We start from the raw sequence: 14,652 nt of genomic DNA, 5'->3' as shown, positions 1-14,652 counted from the left end.
TGTCTCCCCCCTCACCGACGCCTCTTCAGGTGCCGTGACTCACTCCCGGTTCGGTTCGACAATCATTGGAACCGACCGCTGTGCAAAAGCGGAAAAAAGACGCCGTAAAACAAAAACAAAAAAACTTACGTGTAAACCAGGAATAAAGTGGTGGAACCCACGAGCAGCGTGGCAGCGGTGGACACGGGGATGAACCGGGCGGCTTTGAATCTCGGTCCGACGCTGCTGGACATCCTGCAAACGTCCGCATTCCTCGGTGGTGGATTATTATTCCCGCTGGAAACTCATGGAGGAGACGCGCCGAGAGAGTCCCCCCGGGGGAGCAGGCCTCGGACCTCGGAGGCTCCGACCAACACCAACAGAGCGCGGTCGGTCGGTCGGTGCTGGAGCAGGAGCTGGAGCCGGAGCTGGAGCCGCAGAGATCCTGACGGAGGCTGGAGCAGGGAAGGCTGGAAATCCCTCCTCCCTGTCGGACACGCCCACTGATGACGACACTGGACGCAGCGGCAGCGGCAGGGGAAAGAAACCGGGAGCGGGGACAGGGGGGGTCGGAGCCGCTCCACCACCTACTGTACCGTCAACTGCACGAAAAAACAAACAAACAAACAACGCGACAACTGTAACAATATCATGCATTTTTTATATATACCATGCAGTACCTGGTGGTCCCTATAGGGGGCTCCAAGGACCTCCTGTTGAATCAAATCTGGTTTGAGAATTAGGGATAGTCGGAACGGCCTCAAGTATCGTAAAACAGAGATAATCTGGTTTTCTACTCGGCAACTGTTGCTGTGTAGTAATGGGGCGAGAGCGCCATCTGGTGGCACAACTCGAAAACAAAACTAAACCGACCTTTTTTCTTTTTTTTTTGAATTCCCCGGGCTGCCGTAGTGGTTGGAAGGAAACGGATGCGATATCTGCGTCTTTGTAATTTTTTAGTTTGAAGCGGCGTGACGTCACACAGGAGAGCTGTGTACCGGAGACAGGGTCGGAGGTTCGATCACCGACAGCAAAGGATCGAACCGCCGGAGGAAGTTAGCATCAAGTTAGCATCGTTAGCATAAGCGTTATCGTCGGCGTCAGTTAGCTCCGTTAGCTCAGGCTAGTTAGCTCCCGCTGCTAGCACTCACAGAATGTCCTCCAGGAAGACTCTCCGGCTCATCTGCGGCTTCGCCGGCGGCTCTGCCGCGCTCCTGTTCACCGCCGCTGTCGCGGAGTCCCGGGGATATTTCGCGGAGCGCCCCGGTGAGGCGACCGGGTGGTGGTCGGCGTTCGGCGTCCTGCGAGCCGCGCAGCCGGCGTGGACGTCCGTCTCACCGGCTACGTCCGGAAACTCCTGGGACTTCAACTGGGACAAGTACGAACTCTGGTGTCGGTGGCGCTTGCGTTCTTAGTCTGCGCTATTTTTTTCGTTTAAAATCGTCAATCCTTACACCGCTAAAATTGTCACACAAAAAATAACACAAATAAATAACCGTTCACATTCACACTAACGGTCGGTGCAGATGGGCAAAGTAAGGCCCGGGGCCCGCATGCGGCCCGTTCAGCTTTTTAATCCAGCCCAGCAAACTTTTGCTTATGATATATTTACATATATATATATTATATTATACTTATGCCTTTCCCCTGCAATACCCACGTTTCCCAATAGATAGCATAGGAAATGATAAAGCAACAATCAACTTCATCCCGCTGGGAATCGAACCCATTACACCTGCTGTTATTATCGAAGTAATTCTCTGGATTTACTTTCACTAAATTAATTGTGATTTTTTTTTAGGAGAGAGCCGTCCGCGCTGAGAAAGGAGAAGGCGTCGGACGACCCCACCTTGGAGGCGGACAACGGAAAAGCGAAGGCGACGCGGAACATCCTCCTCATCCGACACTCCCAGTACAACCTGAGTGGGAACGGTGACAAAGAGAGGAGCCTCACTTCATTAGGTCTTTGTTTTTATTGAACATGTGGACTGACCCCCACTGCTGCCCCCTGGTGGTGTGGTGTGGTGACCGTCTCTGTGCCTTCTTCACCTGCAGGTCGAGAACAGGCCGAGTTGACCGGTGAGAGGTTGGCAGCGCTGGGGCTCAAGTACGACGTCTTGGTTCACTCCAGCATGACCAGAGCCACGGAAACGGCTCAGATCATCAGCAAACACCTGCCGGGTGAGGAGCAGATACGGCGCCACCTCGTGGCGGCACCCTGGAGACACCAGGGCAGAGCTCAAAGATAGCCTCGACATCGAGAAGCTAAAAAAATTAGATACATTTTTAGAATTTAAATCATGTTCTAAATTAAGGTTTAGAACATAAGACTGTTGTTTGCTCCTCCTCCAGGGGTGGAGCTAAAGAGCTGTGATTTGCTGAGGGAAGGCGCCCCCATCGAGCCAGTTCCTCTCGTCACTCATTGGAAACCCGAAGCCGTGGTGAGAACGTTCAGCTTTACTCCAGATATTTCGGAAACTCTCAGTCACGATTTTCACTGCCAAAAAAAACAAGCGTGATGGCACAGAAACGTTTTTTTAGGACAGCGTTTCCCCAAACTTTTTTTCTGGGGTCCCATATTTTAAAAATCACGAACTTTCGCAACCTAAATCAATAGACAATATTCGTAAACTCCTGGGAAACACGATGCGAGACGACCCCAGAAAAACCCCCAAAAAGCTCTCATTCACAATTTTCACTGCCAAAAAACTAAGCGTGATGTCACAGAATCGCTTTTCTGGGATAACGTTTCCCCAAACTTTTTTTCTGGGTTCCAGTATTTTAAAAATCACGAACTTTCGCAACCTAAATCAATAGACACTATTCATAAACTCCTGGGAAACAAGAGGCGAGACGAGCCCAAAAAACTCTTGCGACCCAGTCTTTGGGAAACGACGTTTTAGAAGTTCGGGTCGTAAACGCCGCAAGCATTACTTCCTGTTTGCGCACGTCCCTTCTCAGCCACTCCGTTCTTCTCCAGCAGTACCACGAGGACGGCGCTCGTATCGAGGCAGCCTTCCGCAAGTACATCCACCGCGCTGACCCCAAGCAGAAGGAGGACAGCTACGAAATCATCGTGTGCCACGCCAACGTCATCCGCTATTTTGTGTGCAGGTTTGTGCGATTTAAGGATAGAATGTTACGTGAAGTAAATATCGGTGGGAATCAAACTTTATCCTCCTCCTCTTCTTCCTCTCAGGGCTCTTCAGTTTCCTCCCGAAGGCTGGTTACGTATGGGCTTGAACAACGGCAGCATCACGTGGCTGACCATCAGACCCAGTGGCAGGGTGGCCCTCAGGACGCTGGGGGACTCTGGGTTCATGCCCCCCGATAAACTGAGCCGCACCTGATGACACATACACACACACTGGACTCTGTGTTCGATTCCCTTCAAGTGTCTTGAGAATGTCGTTTTTTTTACCGTCCTTGTTGAGAGGTTTGATTCTGTGCCATAAAGGAAAAAAACAGTTTAAAATGTTTAAAATAGGAGTCGGCTAATGTCGATGAAAACTTTGAGAAATAAGAATAAATACGTTTGTTAAATCTTTCGTACGGTACTGGAGTGGTGTCTGTGGAACAGGTTCTTCCCACGTTCTGGTTCGACACCTGAACGTCTCTTGAAGCCTAAGTAGGGACCTGACGTCTGGGTTTAACACTGTGTCACAAGCAACATTTTTTAGGCGCATACCGCCACCTACTGTTCATGAGTGTGTAGTGTCACCGGCATGATCGGTGACATTTTAAATAACACCTGACACCTTGATGCGCGGGTTATTTAAAAAAAAATTAAACCGTAAATTGTATCGATTTTAATCGATTCACGATGCATCGTTACACATCGCTTCACATTTCTTCTGTTGCTGTGGAATGAACAGCGCAAAGATACATTGACAGCAAAGGAGGAGCGATGTTTTATTTTGGTAGATGAAAAAAAAACAAAAAAAACGGGACGAACATACAAGATCGAGAATCGTTAAGATTCAATTCGCAACGTCAACAACAACAACAACGACGACGACAACACAATGGTTTCAACCAAGTAGTTTATTCTCCCGTAGAAAGGTTTTGTTCACAAAAAGATTACATTCAAAACACGTGGTTCAGAGTCGAGTGGGGCGGAAATGACTGGCCTGGTTGTGACGTCACTGTCGATCCCTCACTTCATCCACAAATACTGACATTTAAGATCAGCCACGTACACAAGTTCGTCGTCTTTTTTTTTTTAAACTATCACTTAGCTAAAATATGACTGAGAGAAAAGAACAGCAGCACCACCCAAAGGACAGGAGGTGAACTGGAGCAGGTGTACACGTCAACTCCTTTCCCATTTTTTTTTCAGACGTTTTTTTAAAGTAACTGTAAAGAAACAGAAGATCGTCCTCGACATTTCTCCGATAACGCTCATCTGTTTGGCGGTCATTTAATTTCATACAAATTCCTGCAGAGGGCGCTAAATACCACTTTTGAATTCAAACTGGAATCCAAAAACCAGGAAGTCTGGAACATTTTGAACGTTAACAATGATCTTTTGGTTCTTCACAGTCACTGAGTAAAAACTCCTGAAAAATTGTTTTTAATAAAATTTGCAACAGCCAAGAAAAAGCATCAGAAAACACCGAGACCATAGGAGACCCTGGGGTCTGGATGGAGGAGGAGGACACGGAGGACAGGACTGAGAAGGTGGAAGCACCACACCTGAAGGAGGCCGCCAAAAAACAACAGACGAGTTGCTGGGAGTCGGAGTCTCTGTGATCTGGATGTAATGGCGGAGGAACGCCACCGGGGCAGAAAGCGCCACAGGAAACTGCAGTGACCTGAGGACGAGTCCAGCTGAGACACGCCGGAGACATTCGCCGTGAAGAAACTTTTGTGCCGTCTCATCTCATAAAAACCCTGGCTTTTCTTTCCACAGAGTGGCTCCCTCTGCTGGTAGGTAACCGTGGAAACAGTGGACACAGTTTTATATACTGTACATTTGGGGGTGGGGGAGTGGTGATCATTGGTGTCCAGTCTGAGGAGCAGTGTGTGTTCAACTGGACTATGGAAGTGAAAGTCGGTTTGAAAAAAAATGGTTCTTAGCCAAAAAGCTAGGGGGCGCTAGGGAGGAGGCATTCGTGGTTGGACTCGCATTTGAATTAAGTCCACAGCCGCCGTTGGTGTCTGAGGGACGTGGAGACGAACGGAGACGGGACGATGTCGTCTTTTTACGCGCGCACACACAGACTCGACACGTTCACGAACGGAGAAAACAGGAAGTGACCGTCTGCTCTCGCGCCATCGTTAATACAAACAGGTTTCGTTTTGTGCTACTGACTACCAGACAAAAATATTATTATTATTAATTCTTTTTTTTTTACCTATTTAAACATTGACATTTGAACTCCTTGTTCAGTTGACGGAACATGGTTGTCATCCAAACGAGCAAAGGTCAGAGGTCAGGGAGTTTGTTGAGTTGAACTGAGTCAGAATTAGCGAAAACCTCAGACCGCAGGCATGTCGCTCTGCACGGATACGCACGATACATCAACAATGAGACATCGACATCACGGCGTGATGTGATGTAGTACTCCTGTGTAACAGCGTAGTAGTAGTAGAAGTAGTAGTAATAGTAGTAGTAGTTGTTGTAGTAGTACCAAACATCTTTAATACAAATCTTTCAGACACTTGTGCATATTTCTGTTAGGTATGTCGTCGATGAGCTCCGGCCGCAGTTACCTCACTGTCAGCAAGGGGGTGGTGGTGAGGGCGAGGAGGGAGGGTCATGGCTGCAGTGGCAGTAGACGGGGGAGGGGCAGGTTTTTGGGGGCAGTTACTACGGTTGCTCACTTAAGTGCATGAGGCGAATGCGCTGGATGTAGCTAGCGTTAGCCGGGCTATAGCGACTGGGGCTGAAGTCCGGTGAGGCGGCGTGCCGAGCTGGACTGAAGCGACCACTGGGGGACATCAGATCGCTGACCGGTGAGCTGTGAGCCTGGTGGTGGTGGTGATGATGATGATGCATCCTGAGTCGTGGTTTGACCACCACAGGACTGGGCCAGCTGCACCAAAACACAGTTAGCATGAAACAACGTTAGCATGACCGCCGCTCTCATCGACCACACAACCGAGAGGCGGCGCGAGCATCGGTGCGAGCCCTTTCGCGGCACAGCAAAAGGGCTTTGATGCAAACCTAGCGCCATCTAGTGGATAGAAAAGGGAACTACACACTTTTTAAAAGACATTATAATAGTAACACTGAAGTATTTTAAGTGACGCGGTCTTCGGTCAGATTCAAGTAACGACTGCGTCCACTCACCCCTGCATGTCCGATGCGGCGTACGACGTCATTGTGCTCTTCCACTTGTGGATGCTGGGAAACTTCTGCGGGTCGATGTCGACGCCCATTAGGGCCAGCAGGACCTCTCTGTCCAACTTGGTCGGCGAATCCCTGTGAGGAGAGGGGACACTGGGTCACTGGCTCCGCCCACTGGCAGATCAGCATCACCTCCAAAAATCATCGGCAATAAAGTATTGTTTTAACTTTTACAGATTTATCCTCTTCAGAGGTTTAGGGGTGCTCAACCACTGGGTCGTGGACCAGTATTGGTCATGTATCACAGGGCCACAGAGATAAAAAAACAATAAAACACACCTGTTTGAAGAATCTTGTCAAAATAAAAGCCTTTGCAGAGCTACTTTAGAAAGGTCAAAGGTCACGGAAGAGACCCTAGGGCAGCCTAGAACTTCAAAATAAAAGTTCCACAGTCCTACTGAAAGTACACTTTTAACACCACCAGCTGATTACTATTTGCTGATAGGCCGAGTTTGACCCTGATGACCTTAAGATTCGTTTTTATTTTCTCCTGATTTTCTTTTTCCACCTTGACTGACAGGAAACTACGGTAAGACCGTTGGGAGACGCTCCCTGGCAACTCACCCGTCTATGAAAAGTCCTCTTCCTATGTGGGGAGGTGTCCTGGAAAAGAACTCGTGGGAGTTATCCAGGGACTTGTAGGAAGACCCCGAGGACCCTGAGCTGCTCAGATCTCTACCTCCGTGGTCCCACGACTTGGACCTGGCACAGAGGCCGCGCCCCCCAGATACAGATCCTTTAGTCCTGCTCAACAAATCCTGGCTCTCCTTCGCTTCAAAGTACTCCTCCGAGCTGCCGCTGCTGCGCTTCTCCTCCGCCTCCCCCGCCTCCGTCCTCCAACTCGGGGCGTCCAGGGCCTCGCTGTCCTGAGGGCTGTGACCCAGAGACAGGCGGACAGGCCCGGGACCCGGATCTGTGACCTGGCTGTCCCCGCTGCTCTTCCTCTCCCTGCAGCCAATCGGATTATCCAGTGACTCCTGAAGGGACATGCGCTCAAACTCCACCAGGAGGTTGGAGACAGGCGACAGGAGGGCGGAGGAGGGAGATGAGGAGGAGGAGGAGGAGGACGTGTGGGGGGACACTTTCTCCCCGCTGTGCATTTTGTCTCTGGAGGACGAGGAGCACAGGCCGTTTTTACAGAGCGCAGCCGGCGACGGGAGACCGTTGCCGCAGGAGCAGAGCAGGTCCTGTTCGGCCGCCGTCTCGATCAGTTCGGCCTCGTGGTGGTGCAGCGAGATGGGCAGGATGTGGAAGTCCAGGCCTCCTACGGCTCCCGCCAGTCCATCCTTGAACGTGGAGGAGGTGATGCTGGTTCGAGCCGCGTTCTGCCGGTTCTTGATCTCCTCCAGGCTGATGTCGTCGCCCTCGTCCAGGAAGGCGCCCACGGATATGGAGTTGCAGAATTTTTTGGGTTTGCCTGAAACGGAAAAAACCCAAACCATGTCAGAAGAACTTCCTCCCCCCGGCCGCCTCCACGTCAGACTTGGTCTGAATAACACGCACCTGGGGAGGGCCGTTTGAACCTGTTGCTGGTCTCGTTCTCCGCAGTCTCCTCGTGAGTCTTCGGACTGAAGTCCTTCCTGCTCAGATACTCCTCCAGCTTCCTGAGGCCTTCGTTTGACGACAGGTCCAGAAAACTGTCCAGGAAGTCCCAGTACTCCGCCCAGGGGTGGCCCATCTCCCTGGCTAGGTCTCTGGAAAGAAAAAAAAAAAAAGACAAAAAAAAAGTTTGTCGCCATCTAGCGGCTTCAACTGAGAATGCACTTGCACCAATATTTGACAGGCCAGATTAGACGCTCGTACCTGCCCACGCGCTCTGCCCCACGCTCTGGATCCGACTTGAGGATGTGGTGCACGTGGTCAGCTCGCTCTCTAGGTGGTGTCTTCCAGGATCGCCGAAAGTCCTCCGCCTGTAGAAACGTTGATGAAGCGTTACAAAGGTCTGAGGACAACTCTCAGTTGTCGTCAGTTGGTCCAGGTCAACACTTACCTTAGACGGGCTCAGCGGACCGGCGAAGGCCGCGACGGCCATCACCGGGTCCTTGGGACTCCTGGTGTGCTGCTGGATCAACGACAGACTTTCCGACGAGTCAGGCAACCACGGGTCACCGATGATGGGCTGAGAGCTGTTGTCGGTTGCGCGTAACAAAGGTATGTAGCAACGGTCTGCGGGACAGCAAAAAAAAAAAAAAAAAAAAAAAAAAAAAAGTTCCAAAAATATTGTTATGATCACCTGGTTCTGTGAGCCGCACCGCCGCACATCCTTACCCTCCAAATATTCGTTTATCTTCTGCTCCGTCTCTTGGGTTTTGTTTTGTCGGCTACAAATAACCTTCGGAAGAAATGATTGGTTTAGCCGCAGGACTGATGTCAAGAACTGTTTTTTTTAGACATAAAATATCTTAAAGCTCCTTACGTCACAGGGCCTCTGTCCCTCTTTATTCTTACAGTTCTTATCGATGTCGGGATGCGAACACAAGACGTTGACTACCTCTGGGCTCCCGAACTTACAGGCAAAATGAAGCGGGGTTTCGAAGCCCTGCGGGGTAATGGACAGAAAGAGAGAGACACGGATCAGCTTTGACCCGTCAGAACAAACGCTTCTGACGGTGTGACCTCTGTGACCTTACGGTCTTGTCCGGAGTGTTGAGGTAAAGATCCACGATGTAGCGGATGCGTTTCTTCAGCATCGTCTCCTTGTCGTCCGGGTACATGAGACGCATGAAATCGGGGTTCTCCAGAATGTCCAAGAGCAGCTGAGCGACTCCAGCCTGGTTCTGCTTGGCCGCGACGTGCATCACGTTGTACCGACACCCCTCCTACACCAGGGGACGGAGCAGAGACAAGGGATGGATCAGGAGAAACCACCAGAAATGGTGGGGGGCAGAGCTAAGAACAGTGTCACAAACTTTAGAAACGCATTTGAAAACTCCCACTCGCCTTCATGTCAACTTTACCCTACGCTAAGCTAGGCTAGGCTAACACCGCTAACTAACTCGGTCTTCACTTTACAGGCATCCGCGATTCCTATGAAACGTAACACTGCCACCTGGTGGTTTACAGTTAAACTGCTACTACTATTTCTACTACCTGTCTGTAGGTGTCAGTGTACAGACCAATCAGCAGCCTCACCTGCACAACGGTGGGATTATCCCCCGAGCCAATGAGATACCGGGGGTTACTCCAGACCAGTTTACTGAAGGTGACCTCGTCGCCCTTCTCCACCGATCTCCTCAGTTTGGCCGTCAGGTCCTGCGTACGTGGGCTCTTGAAACTGTTCGCCCGCTCTCGATTCATGGTGTCCACCTCCACGTTGTCTTTAGCAGAGCACAGGCCGGCTTTGACATGACACACGCTGGGGGTTGATTTACTCGGGGACGGGAAGTAGTCGCAGATGCCCTTGGCGAACTTCTCCGCATCCTCCCGGTTGGTGAACGCTTTGAAGCGCGCTCCCTTCATCTTCTTCACCGCCTGCAGGGCGTCTTTCTTGTCTGTGTACACGTGCGCTCGCTCTTAAAGGACGAGAAAATGGAAATATCAATACATTAAAATTTTGCGATATTTATCACTGGGGAAAAAAAAAACCAACTCAATATATCGTTAGACCTGTAGCATCGCAGTATATCATATCATTGCCCGGTAGCGCGATACGTATCGTATCATAGCCAGATTCTTGACGACACACACCAATGTGTCTGTTCGTCACAAAGACAACGATCAGAACGTCTGATGTAATTTTTTTAGTTTACTGATGAAACGGAACCTTTAGAAGCGTATCGTATCATCGCCAGATTCTTGACACAAACCATTTTTGGTTTTACCACATAATAGTACAAAATAGTAAAAAATTGGCAAACCTAGCCTTACTCACCACTCCTTGCCATCACGTCCTCCCACTGCGGACACACGCCATAATAAAAGGTGGGAAACTCTTGAGCGAGCTGTGAAGGCGTTTCCGGCGTGGAATCAGAGCGACTGCACTGAGCAAAGCTGTTGTTCGTAGCATCTTTTCCGGAGAGATCCTCCTCCTCCGGGGGGTTCAGACCCACGCCGTAGCCAAAGTCCGACTCTTCACTGGCAGCGTTCCAGGAGGGGCCGCTCATCGCAGCGGCGGTCGGTGTGACTCCTGAGCTGACGGGCGGCTCCGGAGCCGTGCTAACACTAACGGCTGCTGAAGAGCCATTGTCCAAAACAGCGACGTTGTTCTCCGTCCCCGTCAGAAAACGGGCTAACTTCCTTTCATTGGTGGCCCGGGTGGTCGCGGTGATCGGGCCACACTTGAGGTCCACTCTGGCAAACTCTTCACGCAGTTCATCGGAGCTGAGACTCCTCAGCCTGTCCAGAACCTCCTCCATTCTTCAGCTTTCTGCGAGACAGAAAAAGTGCAAAGTCCTTCAGTTCCATGACCCGAGAAATGTAAAATTAAATGAACGACCATGTAACGCCACGGCTAGCCAACAGTTAGCGCTCTGTAAAGAAGCCCACATCTGATTATAAGATATAGATGTATATATATTATTATTTTCCAACAAAAGAAATACATTACCAAGATTACAAGTACAAGTATTACAGTAAAAAAACAACCTAAAACTACACAGTTGAAAGCAGATGCGAAAATAAAAATCGAAGTACGAGAGCAGTCGTCATGTAAGAGATCGTTTTAAAAACACTGCACTTACTCTACGTGCACGCTAAAAGCATGCGCACTGATCTCCCGTTCAATAAAAACAGAATGATTCAATTCGAGTCCCACACATTAGCTACGCCGATGTTTCATGTACCTCCACGGGCTCTGAATACGCAAAATAAATCGATTAAATTCACAACAATTCACGTTATACTCTTTGTCAACTAACAACGAGTACAACACACGTACCCGTCAGAGTACTGTGTGTACTGTATCTGTATCAACCCCACCACTGGCAGGTTAGCATCGGTTAGCTATCATGCTAGCCTAGTAAGTAAGCAGAGAACGTGTTTAGACAGATGAAGCTAAATAAACGGAAACGGCTCAAGAGTTCGATTGAACGGTGCCCGGTTCTGATCGTGTCGTTGACGAATTTGTTAATGGCACTAAAATAAAAACAAACAACAACAAAAAAAGTTACAACCAGATCTAGTCCGCTATATTCGCACGCTGTCACGCCCAAGTTTGTCATTCGAGGTGAGTTCAACGTTTCGGTACGTCTTCGCGGCGATGGCGCCGATAAAGAGGTGACACGCGATGAAACAAACACGGTTCGGTACTCACCGGCGGACGTGCTCATTCTCGGAGGCACAGCTGGGGGAACGGGGGGGGCGGGAGGGGAGCCGCCCGTTATTTTACACGGCTACACATCGGGTTTGACACAAAGCTGGAGACGGTCTGGAAGTCTTATTGTTTACAACATAATCTGCGCGTGCGCACATCACAGGGAGGACGCACGTTGCGTTTACGGACTAGTAGGAAAAATCCGAGTCAAAATGTTACAACTAACTGTATCTTTGAAAAGTGCAACTTTCTACTAAAGACTTCCTGTCACACCATCCACACGTTTCTCTTACTTTAATCAGTATATTTTCTTTGATGACGTCATAACCAGTGGTCACTTTAGGGTTTTATCGAGTTGGTAATTTACATTCGGGGTAAGTTGACAATGTTGGTATTGTCATCGGTATCAGCTGACGGGGCTATTAATAACTTACATCGGTAATGTCGCCCGACTCTCTGGGGAGTAGTTATATTTAATGACCCCACGTTAAATATAAAATACAAATATATAAATATATGTGTATTCTCATTATTATTATTACAGTTGAGTATTAAGTACAGAAACAACAAACTAACACAGCTCAACACACGTCTCAGTATATTTTTAATATAATAGTTATACGTAGTAGCTGCTCACTGTTCCGTGTCTTCGTCAGTTTAGTCTCATTAACTTCGAAAACACTAAACACTAAAAACTAAAAAACAAAAAACAAAAAACACGCTACAAGAAAAAAAAGAGCCTGTTGTGGAGCATTGCTCTTTAAAGATCCGTAACGGAGAGTCAGAGTGACGTAAACCACACGCAATCGAGTGACAACTGCAGGCATGCTAACTGTCATTAGCTTTGCGAAAGCTAAAAAGCTCACAATTACGCGCCACCGGTTCACAAAGTCGCAAAGCCATGTTATAACGACAACACTGTTCTGTTTTTCTAAAGTTGTAATATTACATCAGACGAGAGCAGCGGTCAATAAATCCTAAAATTAACCCAAGCACGCTCACCTCCGCCGCTCTCCTCGGGTGCCGTAGACTGTGGTGTTTTTCACCGCTGCCGTTTCAAAATGCACAGCGGTTAGGACCCGAGGTGGCTTACGCGGTTGCTTATACAGAAATGCCGCTTAATGGCAACTCAAGCACCAAAATGTCTGTAAAATCGACGACAGATGTTCTCAAAAATGTTGCGACAGGTGTCGGGTAATTTCAAATGTCGCATTTTAATAACTAAAACGAGAGACACATCTCTCAGGCATATCGGACAGCTCGGAGACATTATCGTCATATCTTTGTCCACCGCTGAGCCGCGTTACGTTTTATGTTTTACGGGGTTTTACAACCGTCCAAAAAAATGAACAATTTTGAAATAAGAGCAAACGTAAAATTTTTAACCAAACTCGAATGGAAACCTGGTAAAATCGTTGAAGCTTTACAACAGGTTTACGGGGACTCGTCACCGTCCAGAGCCGTGGTTCATGCCTGGGTCAAGAGATTTAAAGAGGGTAAGGAAGAGCTCCAAGACGAGCCGAAGGACGAAAAGGCTTCCGCTGCAAAAAACGAACAAATGGTCGAGCTGGTTAGGGGTCTGGTGGAGGAAGATCAACAAATCACAGTCGACGCCATCACCAACGAAGTCGGAATTCCGTATGGGTTAGCCTTTTCGATTCTGACAGAAGACCTTGGTCTACACAGGCTTTCGGGTCGCTGGGTCCCCAAAAGCGTTCACGAGGACAAATCGATTGACGTATCGGCTGGGAAAACAGACCGTTCTGACGATACATCGAGTAATTGAACCGATAATTTCAGCAGCGTAGGCGATACGTGGATTTACACTTCAATCAAAAACAGTGGGAACCACTGGGAACCAACAGTAACTGCAGGTCACTTAAAGATGAAACCGATGTGAAAGAAATCTCTGTTTTTGTGGGGTTACAACGGAACAGGTTCTCCAGGGACAGAGAACAGAGAACCTCTGACACCTGAGTCCGAGACAGTTCGGGATTTGAGACATTTTTTTGAAAGGAAACTGGATTTCATCCAACACCTGTTGCCAAAGACATCGTCTGGAATTCTACAATTCCGGAATTATCGGATGGAAACACATTAGACATTAAAGAACACAGGATTTATAAATAATATAAATACCCCGGATGAGCAGGTCATCTCTCCATAGGTTGCCATGTTGGAGCCTGACGGTTTATTTAAAAAAAAAAAAAAATTAAAAAAAAAGCTGGAAGTACGTAAACACCAATCACATTTGTTGTATGACGTTTTTAAAGTTTCCTCCTGCGGTTAAAGTAAAAAAAAAAACTGCAACATTATTTTAATTTGACTTTTGAACGTTAGCTCACTAGTGAGAGATTGACAAAATTTAACGAAATATAAACAGCCTTTAGCAGTGGTGCTTTAGCACTCTCTAGCGGTACAAGGCGTTATGTCTCCCAGTACAATTTTTTAAAAATAATTTTTAAATGTATATTTTTGCCTGCTCTGAGAATGTAAGGTTTGAGAAGTTGATTTTTTATTTTTATTTTACATCGATCTGCCCGGAGACTTTTAGCGGCTGGGATTTGAACCACAACCCATCTTGAGTACCCGTCTTGAACCTTTAACCTCCAGGTTTGCTCAGAACATTTCATGCACCGAACAGGAAGCTAATGTGACACGACAAAAAAGGAAAAGTGGAGTCGGGACAGAGGAATAGTGCAATTTTATGATCGATCCAATCACATCCCTGAAACAACAGAACACACGGGAATGAAGAGAGAGAGAGAGAACACATTGTTACCAAGTGGATGTACACAGCTGAGTCAGCGAGTATCATGTTACCGTGTTCTGGTACTGGTGTTACTGCGAAGGCGAGAAGATGCGGATCATATGGTATATGGTTAATTATGGCAATCAGAAACAAACCATCGTCTCACAAAACGTCAAACTGAGCTACGACGTAAAGGGTCCCTCACCCCTTCCTCCCCCTTTCCCCCACCCCTCCACAGTATCACCTCCACGTGTGGTTTCCCTTTGACACATTCACCGACGTTACCTTATTTAAACAGGTATAATACAGTTAAAATCA

The 14,652-nt window shown here is 48.2% G+C and overlaps 3 protein-coding genes across 7 annotated transcripts in view; 1 reads left to right on the top strand and 2 right to left on the bottom strand.

Annotated features, from left to right (window-relative positions):
• Positions 1 to 609, bottom strand: part of zdhhc8b (zDHHC palmitoyltransferase 8b) — a 15,345-nt gene extending 14,736 nt beyond the window's left edge. The window contains exon 1 of the mRNA XM_008336572.3: positions 130 to 609. Within this exon, the coding sequence (XP_008334794.1) occupies positions 130 to 233 (104 nt within the window). The 5' untranslated portion in view covers positions 234 to 609. The remainder of the gene's footprint in view (positions 1 to 129) is intronic.
• A 254-nt stretch (positions 610 to 863) lies between these two features.
• On the top strand, positions 864 to 3,527 carry pgam5 (PGAM family member 5, serine/threonine protein phosphatase, mitochondrial). 2 transcript variants are annotated; one of them, XM_008336574.3, is made up of 6 exons: positions 864 to 1,357; positions 1,781 to 1,941; positions 2,035 to 2,160; positions 2,332 to 2,420; positions 2,963 to 3,093; positions 3,179 to 3,527. In XM_008336574.3, exons 1-6 carry the CDS (start codon positions 1,134 to 1,136, stop codon positions 3,327 to 3,329), a joined length of 882 nt encoding a protein of 293 aa, XP_008334796.1. In that variant the 5' UTR covers positions 864 to 1,133; the 3' UTR covers positions 3,330 to 3,527. The 2 variants fall into 2 exon arrangements, with proteins under 2 accessions (XP_008334796.1, XP_008334795.1); XM_008336573.3 differs by having other exon boundaries at positions 2,960 to 3,093.
• A 478-nt stretch (positions 3,528 to 4,005) lies between these two features.
• Positions 4,006 to 13,092, bottom strand: ankle2 (ankyrin repeat and LEM domain containing 2). Of its 4 annotated transcripts, none has more exons than XM_008336578.3 (12): positions 12,986 to 13,092; positions 10,203 to 10,697; positions 9,464 to 9,843; positions 8,962 to 9,150; positions 8,748 to 8,870; positions 8,600 to 8,663; positions 8,322 to 8,497; positions 8,135 to 8,241; positions 7,835 to 8,025; positions 6,896 to 7,748; positions 6,275 to 6,406; positions 4,006 to 6,017 (listed from the first exon to the last, which is right to left on the bottom strand). In XM_008336578.3, the coding sequence occupies exons 2-12, from the start codon at positions 10,684 to 10,686 to the stop codon at positions 5,792 to 5,794; spliced, it is 2,925 nt and encodes a 974-aa protein (XP_008334800.1). In that variant the 5' UTR covers positions 10,687 to 10,697; positions 12,986 to 13,092; the 3' UTR covers positions 4,006 to 5,791. The 4 variants fall into 4 exon arrangements, with proteins under 4 accessions (XP_008334800.1, XP_008334799.1, XP_016898681.1 ...); XM_008336577.3 differs by having other exon boundaries at positions 12,585 to 13,074; XM_017043192.2 differs by lacking the exon at positions 12,986 to 13,092 and adding an exon at positions 11,583 to 11,817.
• Between the last annotated feature and the right edge of the window lie 1,560 nt (positions 13,093 to 14,652).

The sequence above is a fragment of the Cynoglossus semilaevis genome, chromosome Z, assembly GCF_000523025.1.
Source record: "Cynoglossus semilaevis isolate Cse_v1.0 chromosome Z, Cse_v1.0, whole genome shotgun sequence".
In the NCBI taxonomy this organism is placed as follows: Eukaryota; Metazoa; Chordata; class Actinopteri; order Pleuronectiformes; family Cynoglossidae; genus Cynoglossus; species Cynoglossus semilaevis.
This window is presented reverse-complemented; position numbering and strand designations above follow the sequence as displayed.